At 40.1% G+C, this 23,981-nt stretch overlaps 1 protein-coding gene across 4 annotated transcripts in view; it reads right to left on the bottom strand.

Annotated features, from left to right (window-relative positions):
• Positions 1-2,682: 2,682 nt before the first annotated feature.
• The window catches only part of CMTR2 (cap methyltransferase 2), a 28,008-nt gene continuing 6,709 nt past the window's right edge, over positions 2,683-23,981 (bottom strand). The window contains exons 3-6 of one of the 4 annotated variants that reach the window (XM_053915209.1): positions 15,604-16,475; positions 14,257-14,400; positions 12,462-12,652; positions 2,683-6,196 (exon numbers count right to left, since the gene is read on the bottom strand). In XM_053915209.1, the coding sequence (XP_053771184.1) occupies positions 3,892-6,177 (2,286 nt within the window). In that variant the 5' untranslated portion in view covers positions 6,178-6,196; positions 12,462-12,652; positions 14,257-14,400; positions 15,604-16,475 and the 3' untranslated portion in view covers positions 2,683-3,891. Of the gene's footprint in view, positions 6,197-8,418; positions 8,839-12,461; positions 12,653-14,256; positions 14,401-15,603; positions 16,476-23,981 lie in introns of those variants that run through there. The other 3 variants (XM_045191837.2, XM_045191838.2, XM_024556222.4) reach the window with 3 other exon arrangements.

Raw genomic sequence — 23,981 nt, 5'->3', positions numbered from 1 at the left:
AAGAAAAACGTCTACACACGTTTTCCTTAATTAATTACCAAATCAACAATGGGGCTGGAATATTAAACATTCAATAATATTAAAGGTCTGATAACAGGCTAAACTGATGCTGCTGCACTGGGTATAAATGAAGACAGAAAGAGTACACCTAGGTGATCCATGAGGACACTGGAAAGACGCAAAGATTAAGATCTCAAGAAAATTAGAGAAACCTTATCTTGGGTGCAATTTGTAAATGAATACGCAACTTAAAAGCGAACACAAGATCAGACTTTTAAATTAAATGCTCAGTGACAGATAATTTCTATATATTTCCACTAATAAAGACCAGCTGCACCTCCATGTATCTGTGGTCATAAAACAGCTTCACCTCCTCCCAAAATGTCCCAGTATAAACTTGAACTTATCCAAAGGTAAGTTACCTTCATTTTCTGTATAGGCCAAAACTAAGAAAAAACAAAAAACAGAACGGTGGAGAGGGGAGGGAAGAACTCCTTAGTCAAAAATTGCTGTTTTATATAAACAAACTAAAGAATGCATTGACTAAAAAAAGAATGCATTATAAACTTAGTAAGAATTATTTTTAAAACATAAGCTAAAACATATCCATACATTATGAGTTATGTCCCATAGTGTCAAGATTTTAGTTTACTTGGTACCTGGCCATTAGGCTAACCCTGAAAAGTGCTTACCACCAAATAGAAATTCACCAGGAAATATTGAAATTTTTGTCTTATAGTTAACTCTGCTCCTATCTACTCATCAGATGAAATGAGTATTAATGCAGTTAAAAAAAAATGGAAGGCCTATTATTGAGTCTCTTTTTTCAATAGTAACTATATAGTCAACAAATTGGCAGCCAGGCTTTGTATATCTGCACCATCTATGTTTAATAATGTTTCATTAATTTAATAGATTAATATTTACATTAAGTCTAAATCTTGTTCCAACTGTATTAAACAGATTAAAGTAAATTTAAATAAGGCCTAATTATACCAGTGTAATTAATAAACATTTTTATAACATAAAAATTAACAGAAACCCCCTTAAGCTTTAAAATCTTTATAAGTTTGTACTGTTTTGATTTTTAAATAATGATCATTTATTGTTTAAAACTATTTTAAAAATTGAAACAATTAAAAATGTCCTATATCTAACTTTTGTCATAGAAACTAAAAATACATTATATATTAGTGTTGCTCTTTTTAAAAATATCACTGAAAAGTATTTAACCATGGAAGATAAGATTTTGTTTAGGTTTATAATCAACATTTTCATTTCTAAACTATGAAGGATTAGATGATTTCATACACCTACACCAGTGCACTGTAACTAATTTTAAAATTAGTCAATTAATGATCTCATCTGGAAATGAAGAGTAAGGTTCAAATATTCTTAAAGACCTAGTATTCTCATCAAAGATAAGTGAAATAAAAAACATCAAGGAACATGGCTTTTCAACTCTAATATTTTAATCTTGCTTCTTTTATTTCAAGAACTTTGAAGTAGAAAAAAAAATTTACACAAATCTTTTTAAACAAAGTACCTAGTTTAAAGATTATGGAGTAAAGCCCATACATTTGGACTTCAAATTTATTTCAGAAAAGATATTTTCAACACATTCATATATTTAAGTAACATTAGGATAATACATAAAATCCCAAACTGATATATAAAAGACTTTTTTCTGGAAGTGACAAAAATTCAAATTGAAGAAATTAAATTTATAAACTTCTTTCTCATGTAAGTATTTAAAGAAACACATTTATAAAGTTTAAATTTTCGGAATGTTGTAAATTCTTTTCAAAAAGCATCACAATTAAAAATCTCAAGATCTCTGAAAAAAAATTTTTTAAAGAGCAATAACTACCTTGATAAACTATACAAACCATCTCATACTTGTCCTCCTCATTTTCATTTATTTTTGGAAAGCATTTTTTTTCTCCCTTTTCTCAAAGAGAAATTCCTGTAAATCATTGGTATCTCTCATCTATATCCAGTTCAATTTACGTCTTCCTCAAGTCACTTCTCACCTTTAAAGCAAATATGAATCTAATAAATCAGATGAATAGCAACTGATTCCAAAAGTCAGGTTAAAAACCAAAATACATGCTAGTATACACCAGTATATTATACATGCCAATACAGGTTAGTGTTAAAACCCTAAGTATTAAATACTTGTTTAAGATGCTCAAAAGGAACCTAGGCCTTCAACTTCCTTCTAATGAATGGTTAAAGTAAGTAGGAATGAACAGCGTCATTACCTTGGACCAAATCAATCAAGGCATAATAAAGACTACCAAGTACAAAAGGGTTTTCTAATAGTGGTTTTAATTCTTTCTTGGTAACTAATTTTCTATCATTATACAACTGGAATTGCTTTCCATAAAATCACCAGTAGGAAATCACATTTCTTCCAGAAATCTACTTCCAGGCATCCACACCCTCCCTGACAAGAACTAAATCTACTCCCTTCCCTCCCTCCCTTAAGTATTCCATTTCTTTCCCAAAGTAGAGCTTCCATAAATAATACAATATTAAGGACTAAATTTTAATGAATACAAATCAGAGGAAATGAAGGAACATTAACTCTCATTCAAACCTTCCTTAAAAAAACCTGTTTCCAAGTTATATTTTTAACTTCCCCCATGATTCTCTTTAAAAAAGATGAACACAAAAATCTCTCTGCTAATGACTTTATTCATGAATCTATAATGGAACTCAAAATAGCAAAGAACACGAAAAAAATTTCAGATTAATATTTATCAACCAAATACATCAAAGAATACATCTATTTTTCATATAACTAACAAAAATGTCTAAAATGCACCTGTAAGAATATAAATATTCTCCATTTTGTAGAATTTCAAAGTAGTAAAGATTTGCTTACTAGTATGCCAGGAAAGCTCAGTTACACTGTTAAATACATATAATTCAAAAGAAATCAAACAACATAAAATAACCATCTCATGGTTAAACTTTTGATAAAGTGCTACTTTCATACTGAAGAAAGAAACTGTAAAGACCACAAAAATGTTAAATGCTGAACCATCATTATGAAAGTGTTAAAAAAATTTTCAGTATTCACTACATTTATCACAATCATGTGTTCCCAATATAAGACCATAAACATTATTTTGAAATTTTTTAATATCTTTTAGTTCACAGATTATTTCCTGGAAGTTAAAAATTACTACATCATTGCTAAATCAGGCTTTTCACGATACAGGAATTTTTAGACAGAATAATTTTTCATTGTTTTAAACATGATCTTTGGTTTGAAGCTGTCCTGATATCCCTTCTGGTTGATGGCTGTGGTTAGTCTATTCATGGAACAGCACAGTACCTTCATTTGAACCATAAAAGTAAACTGGATCAATGGCAATGATGGCACGTAACGAGAAATCTGGCAAGATGAGTTTCCTAAATCCATAACTGACACGGTCAGTGCTAAATGAAATCAGTGTTGCTCAGGAGTGACTCACCTCCTTTCATCAGTTCATTAATAGCATTAGCCATTGAGAGGAAATTAGTTGGAGAAAAATCTGAATAAAGGCACTCAGTAAAAACCTTAAGCAGATATAGACGACCAACTAAACTGAGTAAGCATGGACATGTCCACCCCAAGCGCACACACACATCTCATGTTTGAGGTTGAATATCAACACTCATAGATTCATCACAAGGAAAATTCTATGCCTGTGGATATATACATCCTAGAGATGGAAACTAGCTGATGGTTTCCCAGAAATAATGAGCCACTAAATGATGCAGAAGTTGGCCTTTCCCCAAAATGAAAGGTTATAAATTAATAGCAAAGGGATGCAATAACAATGAAAACTATAAGAAGCCATAAAGTTAAATGTCAGAAATACAAGTTCAATTTCACAGCTAAAGGCTGTTGATGATTTCTTCTCTCTCTCCTTGAATAATCAAATGCAAATGCCTTTTAGCAATGGCAGCATTCAAATCCCACAAAAAATCAAGCAGTGCCCCCTTAAGGAGCAGTCCCATTGGCACAAACTGTAGAACTTGCTGGGGTGCATCAGAGTTAAGCAAAACACTCAACATTTCATTCACATTCTGCAGATACTGGAAAACTGCATTTGGAAGGTCCTTGTAACCAACACACAGCAGGACTGCACAGGTCTTCAGGGGTGCAGATGATGTGGGACAAGAAAACGTAATGAATCTAAAACAGCTGTGGAGTACAAAGATCAAACCAGCCATAAACCTTGTAAAACAAGAAAGTACAGGCAAAATCATAACATCGCCTGTATTAAGTTGCTGTAATGAATGTAGAAGGCAGTCCAAAAATAACTGCTGGTAAGTTGGGTCTCCATCGTGAAGCAATGAACAGGTAAAAGTCATGAGTTCGACTGATTCAAGGAGTTGAACTTCCAATGGTATATGCAGTTTGTCAGGAAGAGCTGGAAAACCTACAAGCAGGCACTTTTTTTGGTTGCTGGGTTGTACAAACTGTTCGTCTTGAAGGCACTTGGTAAGGCTAAACAACTCAGAAATTATCAGTTCTTCAGAAAAAACATGACAAGGACAATGCTGTTTTGGTCTAAACTTGGAATCCAAATCCAAGGCTCCTCCTAATGACTTTTCAATTGCTTCATTAAGAGCCTTTAAAATTTCACCATCACAAAAAGGAGAACACTTTACTTTTGGCAGTCTCTTTCCCTCTAAAATATGCCATAAGTGACACTCAAGATTGGAGGCTGTCCCTTCTAAAAGAGAACTTTTCCCAGGATGATAGGAAGCATGTTCCTCGGCCCAACTATTAAAGTATCCTTTGGCCACCTTATCCTTCCATGAAAGAGTTTCTAGCATTTTCCTTTCATTATAGGTTTTAAAATACCTGTTCCTCTGCCCAAACCATTTTGTATTTGTACTACAACCAATATTAGATTTTTTTACTAGCCAATTATTTCTGGAAAGAGGCTTCAACTGGTACTTTTGCATGAAATGTTGAACAGCACAGTCTCTTAATTTATTCAGCCTTGCTTGTTCCTCTTTTTCCATGCACTCAAACAAACGAATGTTCTCAGAAATAGTCTCTAGCTGGTATTTATGAAAGAACACACAACATTCTTCATGTCTTTTAAGAAAAGATTCAGGAATCAAATGATGGGGGAAAAGAGCTTTCCTGGTCATTTCAGTCCCAAAATTCAGCACCATCTTAGATAAAAGAGGATGGATTACCTCTTTCCCCTTATAGTGGAGACACACCACATAGACTTCTGAGTTTCCTGCCTTGCTTGTAGCAGGTTTAAAAACATGGACTTGGTCAAAGGAACAGTTTAGCAAGTACATCAGGTTTATGGAACAATGTTCAAATAAAGTAAACATCTTCAGAACAAAAGAGCCACCATTTCCAAGAGTCGTCAGAGCAGTGACTACTTCACAGTAGTGCAAAGAAGAGACTAAAGCTTCTTGTTCACCAGGATTTCCTTGGCAATCAAAACTCCCATCAGCAGTGATCAAGTGAACAGTGGCCATGTTGCTTATGAAATCCTGAAGTCCGGTCAGATATTTCAAGGTCATGATATCACCAGTGTTATCTGGACCAAAGTACCAACGATGCAAGGTATTCGCAATAAGTCGGTCATCCATAATCATCATCAGATTGTCATTTGCTTCATGGTAGGGATTCAGAGTATTAGCCACCCAATTCCAATCACAAGGGAATCGATGGGATTTCAAGTAGTGATTGAGACTTGCTATAAAAGCTCCAGGAGCTTCACAAAGGTGTAGAGAATTCAGTTTTCCATTCTGAAAAGCTTCCTGTGGAATAATTGGAAAGCTGCACAAAATTTCATGAAACTTACACCATGCTTGAGTACAAAGTTCAGCATTCACGTATTTTCTCACATGAGAAATTATTTTTCCAGCTTTATTAGTGAAAGCGGTGTGCTCATGCCACTCATCCAGTTTCTTATCGCTCAGTAGGTTTTTTACTTCATTTAGGGAGTTCTTCAAATCAAGAAGTGCATTAAATTCCGCGTGGTCACAGGTGAAAATCTCACTGGGATCTGGTAACTGCCACTCATTATTAAGTGGCTTGCCATAAGAAAAGTTCTTGGCAAAGAGTTCAAAAATGTCAGCAACAACATCTGGGCTGAATGTCTCAGGACTTGAACCCAGTGGTGGCTTTCTGCACTTACTCATTTTCAAATTAAATTAAAATCTAGAAAAAGAAAACACATAAGTGAATCAAGTTTATTAGTGAGTGAAATCTCATCCACAGCAAATCAGATCACACTCATGACAAACCGCATAAAATGGAGACCTGGGCTCAAATTTCAGCTCTGCCGCTTACAGAGTAATAAGTGGCCTTGGGCAAATAACTTTACATCTTTGAATCTCAGTTTCTTATTTTAAAAATTGAGGTATCACTTTTTTAGAGGAGGAAAAACATGCTAGCATATACAAAAAAAATACCACAGAATATTCATCGGTGAATGGCAGCTCTTATTACCACAGCAACCCCTTTAGTTTTCCTGCAAAGTCCTCCTCTACCCATGACTGAGACATTACCCACAGAGCCCCAAACGCACTTAGACTAAGAGTCATCTCCAAATATGACCTTTGATCATTTGATAAAGCTCTAACAAGTGACTTTTAGCTTTTTTTTAAGCTCCCTCCAAATTTCACTTCCTTCCAAGAGAGGATCCTGCACCTGGTTCCCATACTGGTCCTGACACTAGTCCTCTGACACTAGGCCTCTGTGCCACCACCCACTCACTCATCAACCAGAATGTCAAATATGTTCTCTGTCCAGATCTCACTCTTGTTAAGACATGCACTTTGGTCGTACTAAATCATGTTTGTAAGTCACCAACTAACCCTCATCCACAAACTATTAACTATGGTATACTTGACTAGTTAGCCTCCTTCTGCTCAGTGCTGGAACTGACCTATAGTTCACCCTGGCATGTCTCTAAACTATTACAAATTCCTGCCTCATCTGGTCAGACAGCTCCCAATATTTTATGCTCACACTTGGAACTATTATTTATTCTTGCCACTAAAACTGAACATACTTCGATAGAAGAATTTTAAAGTGAAGAATATCCTTATTGAATATACAAATTACAAGGTCACCCTCATTTTGTGTTCTAACACTTCTTAAGAAACCAAAAACATCTGTCCACCAGGAAGGGAAAGGCATATAAGAGAAAGAAGGATAGCTGAATGGCATAGTGTTGGAAAAGTTCTAAATTCCAGCAGATGGAGGAATAAGTATTACATATTACAGCTGACCCTTAAACACTGGATTGGAACTGCACAGGTCCATTTATATGTGGATTTTTTTTTCTATAAATACTATAAATGTATTTTCTCTTCTTTATGATTTTCTATTTTTCTCTAGCTTATATTATTGTAAAAATACAACACCTAATACAGAAAATAAGTGTTAACTGCTTATGTTATCAGTAGGGCTTCCAGTCAACAGTAACCCCTGTGCTGTTCAAGGGTCAACTATACTTCTCAGCACAATGTGAATCAACAGATGACTGAGTTCATGAGTGCTGCATTTATTTAGTATATCCAATGCATCCTACACAAGTTTTCAAAAAGAATCTAAATTTGTTAAACATGAAAAAACTAACCATCACCATCCCGCAAAAAGCCAATGTTTGATGATTAAAATGGGAAATAAAGGTGAGCTACCACCGCAATAAATAATATCCAGAAGACTGTATTCTATTAGCATTTAGTTTTACTGTTCTTTAAGCAGTGTGTTTACTAATTTATTATCCCGAGGCCAGAACAGTGCTTAGTGCACTATAAGTACTCAATAAGTTATTTATTAAAAAAGAAGAAGAAAGGATATAATATTTGGCACAAAAGGCACTCCTCTGATTAGGTTCTGAATGAGTCATAACAATGAACTTCAACTTCATGACAGCGCTTCAATGCATGACAAAAAAAATGGTTTAAAGAATATCAAGAAAGTTTCTAGTATGTGTTCCTCTACCCTTTCATTAAGCACTCCATAGAGTTTTGTGGCATCGTAATTCTCCTAGGAGGCTATTACCATTCTTATTTTGCAGTCTCGAGTAGGAAGTCATGTACCCCCTACCCACAGCCACAAAAGGAGTACCTGTGAACTTCCTGTAAGACAACACCCACAGGACAGCTATTAGCTCTCCAATGAACACAACGGAGTTTTAGAAGTGTTTCCGCCAACTCCCCCTGCCAGCAACAATTAAAAGTAACAGCTAAAGTGCACCCAGCGCTTCACTTTGGGCCAGGGGCACCGAAGATTTCTCAACTGGTGGAATTAAGTCCCAAGCTCCGTTTAACAGGCCCGTTCTCCAATCTGGAGAACCCTCAGTCCCAGCGCCAGCCTCCCCCACTGAAATATCAAAGGACGACCCGCGCTCCGAATCCGGCCCGGATTACCTTCGCTCACGCCCACCTCCGACCCCAGAGTCGTGAGAGGCGGCGCTTCACTCGCTCTCCTTACACGAGAGGGCCATTCTCCACTTCCGCTCCTGAGGGTCTAGGGCAACCCCCTCCACGTAGGAGTGAGGTGACGCGCCAGGAGACCCCGGAAAGAGGCCCAGACCCGCCCTCCGGACGCCGGGAGCGGAAAACCAACTCCAGACCGCGCCGCCACGGCGGCTGACAGCGGCCGGAGGCCCCTGACAAACACTGCGCACGCGCCTCAAGGCGAGGAGGACGTCGCGCATCAACGTTACGCACGCCGCCGATTCTCGCAGTGCCCAGGCCTCCGTTCACTTCGCTTTGCTGCTTCTTGGGGTACTGGAGCTGGGAAGTGCCAGCCTTCCTCCCCACAGCATTTATGGCCACTAAAGCTGCGCGTGCGCAGACAGAGCGTCCTTTGGTACCGCCCCCTCCGTGGAGGGGTGGATTAGGGCGGGGCAAACCTGTCCGGGACAAACTGGTTCCGCTCACCTTGCCGCTACCTTGCCGCTGGAGCTGGGAGGCTTTCTAAAGCTGTTGGGCTGAATTTGGTTTAGTACAGACTTAGTTAAAACTGGTGTCTGTTAGACAATGTGAAGTTAAAAGCCAAACTGGGGAAAATAATGCTCTGTTATTCTCTATGTTTACAAATCAATAAGAAAAAGAGAACCTCAAAGGGAAAATGGGCAAAGATTTTAACGCGCCGTCCAAAAAAATTAAAATAGTCAATAAGGATAAACAAAGATTTATAAAAAAAATTTGGAAATGAAAGCAATAGGTTTTCTTTTACCCAGTTTAGCAAAGATTTTAAATAATAGTAGCCACAGTTGGTGAGAATACAGAGAAACAAGTGGGTGGGAGTAAAAATGATATAAACCTTACAGAAGGCAAATCTTAAAATGGCCTTACAACTTAGTCCAGAAATCCCCAGTCCTACCAATTTATCTTTAGTATACAACTGACGCTCACTTTGCACAAAATGTTTATCTCAGCACCTTAATAACAATAAAAAATTGGTAATTAAATTCTTTATGGTACATCCATATAATGAAATATGATACAGCCATTAATAGGCTATATATATAACAGTATTGCATGAAAATAGGAGACTATAGAACTGTATGTAGAGTTTGAACTATTTTATGTATATTTTAAATATGTAAAATACATTTTTTATAAGTCTTCCCTGAGGTGCATCAATGGAAGAAGAAAAATACCTTTTCAAAAAATGGTGCTAGGTCATTTGAAAATCCATATGGAAAGAACATTATTTGAGCTCTCACTTCACATAAACAAAAATACAGTGCACTTGGATTGCCAACCTACCATATTTTTCAGACCATAGGATGCACGTTGGTTTTAGAGGAGGAAAATAGGAAAAAAGATTTTGAAGCAAAAAATGTGGTAAAATATTTAATAACATCCTTTAAAGCAGAAATCCTGTAGCAAGCCAGGTAAGCTACATTCAGACTATAAGATGCACCCCCATATTCCTCCCAAATTTTAAGGGAAAGTGCATCTTGTAGTCTGAAAAATACGGTATATTTTAAAAGTCAAACAATAACTTTTAGCTGAAAACATCAAAGAACATCTTTGTGCACTGGAAGTAGGCAAAAAGTTTGTAACAAGACAGAAAAAGCACTAATTATAAAGGAAAAATATATAAATTGAACTATGTTAAAATTGAAAACAAAAGGCAACCTATAGATTGGGAGAAGATATTTACAATAATATATATGTGTATGACAAAAGACTTGTATCCAGAATATATAACTTCTACAAGTGAAAAAACTCCTACAAGAAATATAAATTTTCCCAGTTGAAAAATGGGTGAAAGCCTGGAACAAACACTTCAAAAAGATGAGATCCACCTGGCTGATAAAATATGAAAAGATGTTCAACTTCATTAGTCTCTGGGGAAATGTAAACTAAACCCATAATGAGATACAATTACATATTAGACTGGCTATAATGAAAAAGACTGAAGATATTAGTGTTGGAGACTATGTAGAGCAACTGATTGAAGTTGATCGGAAGAAAAAGATCATCCATGATCTTCCAAACTCACAGGTTCGTTGCCTCTTTTTTTCCTTAGTTGTTTTGAGTGTAATGTACATACAATCAAATGCTCAGATTTTAAGTGTACTAATTCAACCATTTTTGCCAAACAACTATTAAATATTTCAGAAAGGCCACTTGAGCCCCTTCCCTATCAATCTGCCTCCCACCAGAAACAAACACGGATCGGTTTTCTGTCACCAGAGTTTAGTTTTGCTTCTTACAGAATTTCATATAAATTCAATCATTACAAGTTTAATATTTTTTGGTTCCAGTTCCTTTCCATTCAGTGTAACTAATACATATTATATGGTAGGGGAGGATTTTTTTTTCCTTCTACCCTTCTAGGTTCTCAGCTAAGACTCTGTAACAAAAGATAGATTAACAATTGAAAAGCATATAAATTTACTAATGTATTTTATGTAGCATAAGAGCCTTAAGAAAATGAAAACCTAAAGCTAAGTGTTTTCATACTAGGTTTGAGTAGTAGGAAAATGTGACAGATGGCTGTGAGCTAAGAGGGGCAAACTGGGGAAATGTACAAGGCAGGTTCATTCAGATTCCTTTTGGAGCCCTTGCATCTTCAGAGAGAAGAATGTTCTTTTCCTTCAGGTATAGGGAGAGCCTATCTCATATCAGAGTCTTATGACCTGCTTCAGGGCAACGTCAGAGAGTCCCACACCTGCCATTCCTCACATTCCTTCTGCTTAAAATATCCAGTATGCCAAGTCACCGTGACTGGGGGTAGCATGTTCCAGGCCCTGTTGATTTGCCTCCATGTTGTATATGCATCTGTAGCGTGTTCCTTTTTATTGCTAAGCAGTGTGTCATTGTATGGCTAGACTACAATTTAATTATCTGTTCTCCTGTTAGTGGACATTTGAGCTCTATTTCCAGTTTGGGCCTATTATGAATAAACCTGATATGAATGTTCTAGTACAAGACATCTTTGTGAGCATATGTTTTTTGGTTTTTGTTTGTTTTTTACTCCTGGCTAAATACCTACACGTTGGAATGTCTGTGTCATGGAGTAGATCAGGGTTGCTCACCCTCAGCATTATTGTCTTTAGAGAATCACTGAGGAAGATGTATGTGTGACTCTTTAAGAAACCTCCAAACAGTTTTCCAAGGTGTTTGAACCATTTTACATCCCTACCCACAACACATAAGAATTCTGGGTGCTTCACATCCTCACCCACCTTTGGTGTTGTGAACCTTTTTCATGTTAGCTATTGCTGAGAATTGGGTGCTTTTTACATGACTCTTGATAAAAAATAACTAGAAATGAAAATCTGTGGATATTGTTCTTTGGTGGGACTAAAGGCTAGGTAAAGGACATGTGATCTCCCTGAACACAATCACTGTTCCCTGGGGTTTGTAAATATTCCGAACAACGAAGCTTATAGCGAGCCAGTGTTCACTAAAATAATCACAACATTGACTGACATTTTTTGAGTACATAATATGTGCTAAGCACTGAAAACTGCCTCTTTTTTTTTTTTTTTCATTTAATCCTTCCAACAACTCTTTGAGGTAGATTCATGTATTGTCCCCATTTTATAAACAGAGAAATCAAGGGTCAAAGTGATTAACCAATTTGGTGAAGGTCATGTAGTCAATAAGTAGCAGAGTAAAGTCTCCGATCTATGTTAGCCTGACCCCAAGGCCAATCTGTTCTGCAGAGAATTCCTAGAAATTGCCTCCAGTAATTTAAAAACAACTTTATAACCCATATTCATGGCCAGAAATACTTACAGCAGGTCAGTGATTTTTTTAAAAAAGATGTTTCATTCATTTAGTCCTAAATGCAGGAAGATAGATTGTTGCAAAATTTTTAAAAAAGATAAAATGTTCTGAATGAATAAAATTACTGTATTTTTTGGACTATAAGACGTACTTTCCCCCCCCTCCAAATTTGGGAGGGAAATGGGGGTGCATCTTATAGTCTGAATATAGCTTACCTGGCTCGCTGGGGTGGGGGGCGGAAGGACGGCAGTGGAGCGGGGGTCACAGGAGCTGGGTCGCCACTGCAGGAAGCGGTTGGTGGCAGGAGTGGGGCGATGCTGCGGGCCCTGGGCTGGGAGGAGGGGGTGCCCAGCGGTGTGAAGCAAGGGAGGCAGGAGTGGAGTCCCTGCTGCGGCATACTGTAGTGCTAGGGAGGAAGGTACAGGTGGTGCAGGCATGTTAAGAGAAGAAAGCCTGCGGCGCCCCTAGGCGCCTCCATCACGTGACTGGTGTGTCCTCCCCATTAACATTAACATAGGTAAATTCCACTGCAAGGGCACCTATCAGTGTGGCCCTGCAGCTGTTGTAAAACTACAACTCCCATCATGCTTGGACTGGTTGGGATGATGGGAGCTGTAATTTGGCAACAGCTGCAGAGCCACACAGGTTGTGCAAAACTGCTGTCCCGTACAAGAGTGTTGCACAACCTGTGGCTCTCCAGTGGCAGATGCCCCCATAACAGTGTCAGCAGCAGATCTCCCCATAACAGTGTGTCATCCACTGATGTTCTCAGCTACAGCGCCCCCATAACTATGAAGGACACAGTGCTGATAGTTCCATCATTACTGTATTTTGTTGTAGAAAGATACCATAGCGTACCGGAGTCTCCTGCTGAATCTACCTTAATTGTGGAAAGATGTCAAAGCAGAAAAGGATTTCTGCTTTAAAGGATGTTATTAAATATTTTACCTCATTTTTTACTTCAAATTTTTTTTCCTATTTTCCTCCTTTAAAACCTAGGTGCATCTTATGGCCCAATGCATCTTATAGTCTGAAAAATACGGTAGTATCTGAAACTTTAAAAAGTTGAAAGAAAATAACCAAGCCCTGTACTAACATATTTGCAAATTTGGATTAAAATGCACAGCTATGTGAATGCTCTTAGTATCAACTTTTACTTATGTATTTTACAAGCATCCATAGCAACTGAGTGGAAGGTAGCTATAATCATTCTTTCCAATTGCTGAATGTTCTTTACACTCTAGTGGCATGACAATGAGAACGTAAGTAGCATACAGAAGTTAAAACCACCACTCCTCAGCCTCTGCTGTGATTATATTTCTCTGTCAAAGCAAACAGAAACTAAACTGGTCATTTCTCTGGTCATTTCTCACCAATCAGCTTGCTGAGTCTCTCAGACAGATTCTGTGAAGTGACAATTACAAATTGTAGTTCCAAAAAACCAGAGGGAGTTTTCTGGGGTGATGGAAAGGTTAAATATCTTGACAGGGGATTTAGGTTAGCGGTATATGTGTATGTCAACACTCATCAAATGATGTAATTAAGATTTGAGCATTTTACTAAAAAATTTTATCTTAAAAAAAGAACCCGAAATAAATATTGAAGTCTGTCTGACCGTATGCCTGCTGAAGTGTTTAGGAAAGAAGTATATAGACATCTGCACCTTACTTTGAAATGCATATTACATAAAACACATTGATAGACAGATAGAGGCCTGGATTGATGATAACATAAGTAATTGCAAAATGTTCACAATTGTAGAATCCAGGTGGTGAACGCATGGCTGTTTGCTATGTAATTCAGCTTTTCTCTGAAATTTTTTCAAAGTAAAATATTGAGGGAAAGAGATTCACATCATAGAAGGCAAGAATGGAATCTCTTTCCATTAAAAATTAAATACATACTTACATGCATACAATGTGTACCTAGTATTTCCCACTAACAAAGGAAACAGCATTGGACTTGCTAGAGACCAAGCGGAAGTTCTTATGGCTCATTCGACCCACTTACCTGATTTAGTGAACTCTATCAGACTTGATTTTGACCATGACACAACCTTCAGCTCTTCCTATTCTTTGTCACGTAGTGTTCCACTTCCTCTCTTCTTGCCACATGGACTGCTCCATTGTTTAAGTGCAGGAAACTAAGAAAACACTGATGTTAAAATTCCAGAGGTCAATGAAGGTTATGAACCTGATCATAATTCTTCCAGTTTCCCTCATGATAATCTTCACTAGGTCTTTAAATTACATTCTGCTTAAAAGTGTCATGCAGCACCTTAAGTTGTCAAAAAACAATGCTATCAAAAGAAAATACAGTAAAAACTATAACTAATTTGTCTCTTTAGCTATTGGGTAGAGCATCTACATTGTGGTATTTGTAGGAAAGTGCTTGAAAACAGCAGCCTGAAATCTCTTTTCTTACTGTTTAGAAACTGAGCAAAAATTATGAATGCAAGCCATTTAATTTTTAAGCATAAATGCAAGAATTCAAAGCATCAGGCCATGAAAGCAGCTTTTGTCTATTGTTGGTCCTGTAACACACAGTTAAACTTCATTCTGCATTTTATACACATTCAGGGTTAAAATAAAATACAAAACTTCTCTCTTAAAATTTGTTTTCCAGCAATTCATATTTTTTCTTACATAGTTAATTGAATTAAACAGAGTAAGTCATTTGCTAAATGGAGAAACATTACAAAATATATTTTTATGTTATGAATATCATTAAAGATTATATTTAAAATAAACTTTAAAACAAGATTGATAATACAAGCATTAATAATATGCTGACCTAAAATGTTTTTACTTTAAATCACCTCTTTATTTTCTCCCATGTAAAAATGATCAAAATTACTTTAAAAAATTAAGGGTTTAAGAGAGAATGAATATTACTATGACATGGGCTCAGGAGCTTGAAAAAAAAAAAAAGGTTGAGAAACACTGACTTGTGGACTAGAATCCAAGACACAGCCCACCCTTGAAGCATTAATCATTTCACTGCAGACACAAGACGTTTAAAAATAAATAAGATTATATAACTAAATGCTATGTTGTGTGATAAAAGTTAAGTGTTGTAGGAATCTAAAGAAGGGGAAATTAGTAGAAAAAAGATAGGGGAAAGAGACTTTCATTTTTGTCTGAAAAGGTTGCTGTTATTTGGGTAGCAGCCTAGCTCAGGAAAATAACATGGGTAAAAAAAAAAACAGACAAGAAGGGTAACTGCAGAAAAAGGACAAAAAAAAATACAATTAAAATGCTATATAGGTAGTGTCTTAGTTTAGGCTATTGTAACAAACTACCGTAGACCAGTGATTTATAGACCAGTGATTTAAATAACAAAAAAGTTGCTTCTCACCATTCTAGAGCCTGGGGAGCCCACAATCAAGGTGCCAGCAGATTTGCTTCCAGGTGAGCGCTCTTCGTGGCGTGCAGCTGGCCACCTTCTCACTGTGCACTCACAAGGCAACCAGAGAGAGAAAGAAGCTCTCGTCTCTTAGAAGGGCACTAATCCCTTCACAGGGACTCCATCCTGGTGACCTCATATAAACCCAATTATCCCCTAAAGGCCCTTCCTCCAAAATACCATCACATTTGGGGGTTAGGGGCTTCAGTATAGGAATTTTATGAGGACACACAGTTCAGGGCATAGCAGGAAGTGAAGACCAGAGTACAGAGGGCCATGGAAGTCAGGCTAAGGTGCCAGAATCTGCTGCAATAGGAAACGGTCAGGAGGGGAGGAAATGATTAAATTTGGTTTTTACAGAATTAGGAATGATAGTGGAATTGTCAAGTGGAAATATCCAGGAGGGAGTTGGAAATCAATAGGTGGCTGAAGTTCAGGTGAAAAAACTACAGTAACACTCAAGCCTGTGAATTTTTAAGTAAGTACTTTATTATGCTTTATTATTTACAGTCATTATGATACTTAATTTAGAAGTGAAATCAATACCAAAAGTTGATGAAACACTAGCCCTGGGAATTCTTCCTGTTAATAGCTCACCTAACACTGGCCCTTCTTCAGATCAATATGGCTTCTCCTTTTGAATAGCTGAAGTGCATCAGCTCCAGCATCTGAGTCCCTGGGTTAAAATCTCCACCTACCAGCTCTGTGACCTTGGGCAAGGAAGACCTCCAAGGGTGCCATTGAGAATTCCAATTGTAAAGTGCTTAGCACAGGTTCTTGCATTTAGCCACTGTCTGATGCTCCTGACAAATGTCTTTTCTTTCCTGGAAGACAGGGTGCTAAATTCAGATCCTCTTTCTGAGATTTCCTTCTTGTGCTGTTTCTTTTTATATTCAAAATCCTTAATAGAGCAGGAGAGGAAAAGAGGGAGGGAGACTAAGGAGAAGAAAGGGGGAAAAGAGAAGACAATTGAGACCAAATTATTTTGTATCTGCCACTGGGAAGCTGTCAGATATATCTGCTTTCTGTCTTCAACAATTTGGGCAGGTTTCAAAGAGCAGAAAGAAGACCAGCTGCAAAATAAATGAACACATGGATTGATGTGAATGCATTTCAAAGGCATAATGTGGAATGATGAAGGCAAGTTGCAGAACAGTTTTTACATTGCCTTACCATTCATGTAATGTTTAAAAACACTTGAAACATTTCTGTGTAATGTTTATTGATACAAATGTGGTGAAAACCATAAAAACCTGAATGAGGGAGATGCACACTAACTTCCAGAGTGGTAACCTCTGGGCAGACTGAGGGGACCAGAAAGAGGCACAAAAGAGCCGTCAACTGTATCTATAATGTCTTTATTCTTTTTATTAAGCTCTGAAGCAATGGCAAAATATTAGCACTTTTAAAATCTAGGTAGTGGATACATGGGTGTTATATTGTTCTCTTTTCTGAATGTTTGCAATTTTCCTTCAAATTTTAAAACAAAAAGGAGAACTGTCTGCCTCACTCTGCAATCTGTTCACATTCCTGTATACTTTAGAAATCCACTTGTTTGGTTAAATCACATGTATGGTTTTCGGGAATGAATATTGTCCTCAGGTTCAATTTGAAAGGAGTATGATGAAACCATTAAAACGAGGTTGTGTTGTGCTATGTTCATAGATTTAAAATTCTGGTGTCCGGGTTGAATTACAGGTAGTACCCTATTACTAGGTTTTTATTTATTTTGTTAGTAACTGGTAGTAATGGCACATTACATTTGGGGGGTGCTTTGTAGTTAACAAATTGCTGTGTACCTCTTAAGAGAGCCTGTATGTACCTAAGATCAACCATAGGCTTTATCTCAGGGGCAAACTCCAGCTGAGTGACGGTGGCTGCTCAGAGGGCTCTGTGGAAACCGTTGTAAGCCACGTCTGGGCTCCGCAGGGAGGGCAGCAGCCAGCTAGGGAGGCGTGTCAAGGGCAGGGTGGTGAATGGTGCCCCTCGTGTCTCACTGGTATCCCGCACACTTTCCTGATTCTCCTCTGCCTCTCTCACTGCTCCTTTTCCATCTCTCTTCACCTGCCCCTTCTATCTTGGTATTTCCAAGAGGTCTTCCTCCCTGATTCCCCTTGATCTTCCCTCATGCCACAACAATCCCTGACTGATTTCATTCTCATCCACGGCAACCCCTCACGCTGACAAGTCCCTCCTCTTCGGGTTTTCTGTGAAGCCTTTCCTGCCCCCTGTGGGCCAGGTGGGCCAGCTCCCGCTTCTCCCCGTGGCATGCACATGCAGCATTTATCTCAGCTGTTTGTTTACCATCCGTCTCTGCTGTGGGCTCCAGAGGACAGGGCTGGATCTTATTGATCTCTGCACTCCCGGCTTCTGGCACACGGTACGCAATCAATAAATGTTTGTTAAATGAGGGAATGATTTACTGAATGGTGTCCTTATTTTGCAGGAAAGGAAACAGACTCAGAAGTTGGGATTTTTCTCAAGGTCATCCTTCCTCTGAAACCTCGCTGTTCCTCCTCTACCCCAGGATGGACAGACATTTTCTGGAAAAGGGCCAGAGAGTACATATTTTCAGTTCTCTGGGACATGAGGTCTCTGTCATGGCCCCTCAGCTCTGGTGTTGTAGCTGGAAAATACCAATAGACATGGCGATATTGCAATAAAACATATTATTAAAACTGGGCTGGATTTGGCCTGTGGGCCCTAACTTGTGCACCTTGCGGCAGAAGATGGCAAACAGACACTCCTACATGTCTGGTTTCTTCATTGAACATCCTCTCTGCCTCAACCCAAACCCCAGGATCCTGATTCCGGTGTTTCCACAGTCCCTGCTGGGGTTACACGGACAGTCCTTCCATAACTCTAAGCCGAGGAGTTGAGAAAGGCTCGTGAGAGCACTGGCTTCAAAGCCGAGACCAGAAAGGATGCGAAGAGTTTGTTGACATGGCTCTTAAGGGACCCAGAGGAGTTTAAGCCCAGTTTATCCACATCCTCTTTGATCACGCATTTTGAATGCTGTTAATGTTTTTAAAAGAAAAGAGGTCCAGCCCTGGCGGGGTAGCTCGCTGCTTAGAGTATCATCCTGATACACCAAGGTTGCAGGTTTGATCCCCAGTCAGGGCACATACAAGAATCAATCAATGAATGTCTCGCTCTTCCTTCCTCTGTCCTCTAAAATTAGTAAATAAAAAATTTTAATTAGAAGGAAAGAGGTGTATTTCTTAGGTGTGGTGAACAAAATAAGTGGAACAAATAGCCCCCTTTATTCCCCTATTCCCTTTCTCTTTCCCAGAGACAATTTAAAGCTTCTTCCACTCTTCTCATATTTCTTCCCTATTGTCCTCTCTCTCATTGTCAGGAGATGAGCTCAGCTCCTCCTTCATAAAGGAAATAGAAGCCGTCAGAAGAGAACTTGAGAATTCTGCCGCTCATCACTAACTTATCTGCATCTATACCCACTCTCTTATCCTTCCTGTCATAATAACGGAATAAGCATCTAAGGCTAATTCCTCCTTCTGTTCTCTGTGTCCCAGGTCTTTCAACTTCCTTAGGGAACTGATTCCATAAACTAGAGAGAGAGAGAGAGAGAGAGAGAGAGAGAAAGAACGAGAACTATATATATATCTAAACTTCATCCCAGAGGCACAGCGGAGCTTCTCCTCCCCTGGTAACTTTCCATCCACATTCAGATGTGCCTGCTCTACCATCTTAAAAATAAGTCTCTCCAACCAGTGTCTTCCCCAGTCCTTGCCCTGACCAGGGATCGAGCTGCCACCTTGGCGCACCAGGACGACGCTCTGACCAGCTGCTCAGTCTCTCCCCCACCTCCTTCACAGCCAAAGGTCTTGGAGGAGTTGTGTTATTACGGTTTCTATTTCATCGCCTCTCAGTAATCCTTCAAATCATTAAGAATCTGCTTCTCCATTATGTGCTTGAAACTCTTTCATTGGACATTCTCAAATAACCTTTGTTGTCACATTCAACCCGGAATTTTTTGCCCTATTTTTACTGAATTCCTGGCACTATTCAACCCTGTGATCTTCCTTCTTGAAACATTCTCTTCCCATGACTTTGGTGACATGGTCTCCCATGGTTATTCTTTTCTTAAGCTTCTTTGTAGGTCCCAACACCTCTGCCTATTTATTAATTCTTGGTGTCCGCGGAGACCTCTATTAAGCCCTGTACTCTTTTCTGTCTGCGTGCTCCCCTAGGCTACCTTGTCCAATCTCCAAGCAATCTTAAGTATGTTGAGAATTCCCAACTTACTCAACCCAAAGCTCGCTACTGACGTAGAGCCAGCTGGCCAACTGCCTAACAATTAGAAATTCTCTCCCTTCTCCTTCATGCACCACACTCAGCTCCATCTTTAGGAAAGGTTATCTTGACCTCACAGACACCTGCCACCCCTTTTCTTTGCCACATTTGCACCTGTACCCAGTTCTGCCTTTTTAATTTTTTTTCTGCTTTGATAGAAAGAAAATTGATTTTCATGGGCAACTTCCTAACCGTATCTGAGACTGTATTCTCCCCTCAGGTGCATTTTGAGTCCCAGGAGCTGCGGTTTACCCACTGCCCTCTAGCCTGAGGGCAGGAAGCTGAAAAGAGCCTGGTGAACTTTCTGCAGCCTCTGATGTAGGCCTGGGCCTCCCCTTTCTTCTAAGACTATTTTAATATCCAGGTTGAGATACCTCCTCCTCTGATGGGGAGGGGTGGATATCCTCCGCCTTCAGCTCAATCCCCTGGCTCAGCTTGGAATCCTGGCGGATGATGACAGGCAGGGGGGTGGCTTGTCCGGCTCAGCGGTGAAACTGAGATCATAGGTGGGAACCTCTGCTATTGGAAGACATTTCCCTTTTTTTTCTCTGAGCTCCCTACCCCCAACTTTATCACCTTCTACCTAAATCGGGGGCATTCATGAGAATTCTCAAGGTTCTGCAGCTCACTTCCTTCCCCTGTATCACTTCTAGGGGAAAAGAATGGTGTAGAAGCTGAACTAATCCCTCCAAAATCTTCAGTGTGCCTTTTCCATGCATAGCATGAAAAGACCTCTTCCCTTGCTTGGTTGTTGCAGGTAATTATTTTTAACTGTTTTGTTTCACTGAGTGATGGGCGAAGGTGCTTCTGGAAGCAGAAAGTGTTGTTTTCATTGTGAGGAGACTACCGTCCTTAGGGACAGGGGTGGGGTGGGGCTGGGAGAGATGATACGTGGGGACTCAGGCAGACCTGGCCTTGGGGCAGCGGCAGGCCTGCCTCAGGGAGCCTGGTCCTTCTTGTGAGGGGTATCTGGCCACTGCGCTTCTCATTTACTCCCGAAGCCCTTCGTTTTCTCAGCAAGGAGTAATGTCACCCTTCACACAGAAAGGGCTTTTGTTGTATTTGACTTTAGGACAGCAAAATTAAAAGGAAGCTCGGAAAGCTGCTCCCCACTCAGCAGCCAGGCTCACAAAGGGAGCTGATCAGTATGAATGGACGCAAGGGTGGGCAGGCTCAGCCCCCGATGCCATAAGAAAGACCTGGCATGACAGAGGGAGACAGATAGGAAAGGGCAGTGGTCTTGGGATGGAGCGGTGGAGAGATGGAGGTGAGGTGGGTGGGAGATCTGTAAAACTGACATCTCCCACCACCACAGGACGGCCACAGCCTCCCCTGGGAGAAAAACAGCACCCCCAAGGAACAATGAAAACAGGATAACTGAACATTCGAGCTTGGAGTTAATGAGCAAATTTCATCAAACCTTTGACACTGTGGGCTCTGGCCTCAGAAGGCAGAGCCTTTTAAGTGCCCATGATTGTCTCCGCGCCCTTCACCCGCAGGCCGCGTCTGTGATGGATTGCCACCTGCGTGGTGCCCTGGCATTTCCACGGACACAATAATTGGCTGCAGAAGGTGGCTGGACGCCTTTGTGTTAAGGGAACTGCAAAAACAAGTTCTTTTCCAGCAACTCAAATATTTTTTGATATTTTGTATCTAAGAGCACAAATTCTGTTTTTGATTTCTCTATGATATGAAACTGTTCTTTATTATAAAACCGAAATGAATAAAATGAAAATAGCTGTCTACATTTAGTAGTTAAATAACCATTTGCTTCAAAGAGATTTTGGGGTATTTTATGTTCATCTCTATATCATTTCTTTAAAGGGCACAAAATTCTCCAAACTTCTTTGACAAAGAAACCAAGGCACCAATAACCCAGTGTACAGGGTTAGCAGAACTGTGAAAGCTCAGTACCAGTAACTAAACTTTACTGATATCACTAATATTAGTGAACTAATATTAATATAAGTGCTAGCACCGAATCACTCATTTAGTCCTCTCAACAACCATATCATTACTATTGTCTCAATTTTACAGCAGAGAACGTGACTTGAAGAGCTTCAATAACCTGCACAAAACCACACAATCTGTCACCCGGTGAAGTCAGGACAAGGCAAGGTCATCTGGCCGCACAGCCTCCCCAGACACGAGGTGTCTATATTGGTTATCTATTACTACATAACAAACTACCCCGAAATTTAGTAGCTCAGGGGTGGGACTTCTGGAATGGTAGTCTCAAGTGGAGCGGTTTCAAACATCGGCTGTTATCTTGCAGTTTGTGTGAGTCAGAAGTCTGAGCACAGCCTGGGGCCTCTGTGTCCCTCTGGGTCCCTCACGAGGCTGCCATCAGGGTGTCAGCCAGGGCCGCGGCCACCTCAAGGCCTGACTGGGAAAGGACATGCTCCCGAGCTCTCTCTCATGGTTGCTAGCAGGGTTTGGGTGTCCGCTGGCACTAAGCCAGACACCACCCTCAGTTCCTAGACACCGGGACCTCTCCACAGGGCGCAACACGACAGCTTGCTTCACCAGAGAAGAACCAGAAGAGAGAGAGGTGAGACAAGATGGAAGTCCCAGTCTTCTGTAACCTAACTTTGACATACACTATTCCTCAGAAGGAAGAGTCACTAGACCCAGCCCACACACGAGGGGATTACACAGAGGTGTGGATACCAGGAAGTAACCGCCTAGCACAGTGCCCTGCTCAGGTAACTGCCCCAACTCACACCACTCAGAGGGGCAGGCTTACCGGCATAATGGGTCATGGGACTGTGATCTCCTAGTCACATCTGACTGGAGATGGGACACCTGGCCCAAACCTGGCCAGTTAGAGTCTCTCCCCTGGGAATTCTGAATTGCAATCCAGAGACCCTTATTGGTTTCTGCTAGAGGCTTGAGATGAAATGATACTAATCAGGGATTAGCTATTTTCTGCTATGCTCAAAGAAAAGGCAGGTATGAGCAGGGAGCTAGAGGGAGAGACCAGGGGTGACAGCTGTAATATTCAACAACCAATAAGGCCCAAACACCAACTGATCAGGAGGGAATTCACCTTAAACATCTGGTGCAGACCCACTGCTGGACACTGGGGGCCCACCAACTATTTGCCACCCAGAAGCACACTGCTGTCTCCCCTTGGCCACACTGCTGCCCTCGGGGAGTGAGGCTGGGGGAAGGCCTGACCAAGGAGCCTCAGTAGCACTCAAGTGGGCGTCCCAGCGGCAGCCTAGCGCAGAAACCTCAGCGTGATCACAGATTCCCTCCACAGCCCACGGGGGAGTCAAGTACCTCTGCCAGACAAGTCACAGATGGGTTTCTGTGATAATGTCAAGTGCGTTCACTGAGATCCCTGAGAGAACACGCACAAGTGACCTATACCAGGATGTCTGATCTGTACCAGAAGGGGCTGGAAAGATCCGCCGCTGGGTAATGGGATTCGGAGAACTAGCCACTTCCTCTAAAGCAGGACGATAAAACTCCCTGATGTTTCAGAGCCCACAAACCCCTTCCCGCTATGTGCAGAGTGTCGTGGGTATTCAAAGGTCTGCTGCTAATATCAGGCACTCCAACGACATGGCCAAGGAAACAAACAATAACGGCCAAGAGTCAGCGTTCAGGGAAAGGGTCACTTTCTGATTTTTTTTTAAATTAAATCAACTGAGAGTCAATAAAACCAGTGAGTACTCCCGCAGCCTGATTCTGCTCAGGAACAAGAAATTGACGCAGCCGGTCTCTCTAGTCTGAGAAGGATTTCTACTCTGACTCCCCATCTCCCCACAAATTTCCTTCTTCATTAGAAATAAATGGTGGTGAGTGCCATCTGCAAGCCAGTGAGGAACTGATCATCGAAGGACGTTTGCCCTGAACATTACACCTAAATCCAGGTTCCTTTTGCGACCTCCTTTCCAGTTAAACCCTTGTAGGAGAGCTGTGTATCCAGACAATTGTTTCCACCTTACATGTTGCGGATAATCACTCTGCTTCCTTGTTCAGTGAAATATGAGGTAAATTGTTACAAC

This window comes from Desmodus rotundus, chromosome 12 (assembly GCF_022682495.2).
Source record: "Desmodus rotundus isolate HL8 chromosome 12, HLdesRot8A.1, whole genome shotgun sequence".
Classification (NCBI taxonomy): Eukaryota; Metazoa; Chordata; class Mammalia; order Chiroptera; family Phyllostomidae; genus Desmodus; species Desmodus rotundus.
This window is presented reverse-complemented; position numbering and strand designations above follow the sequence as displayed.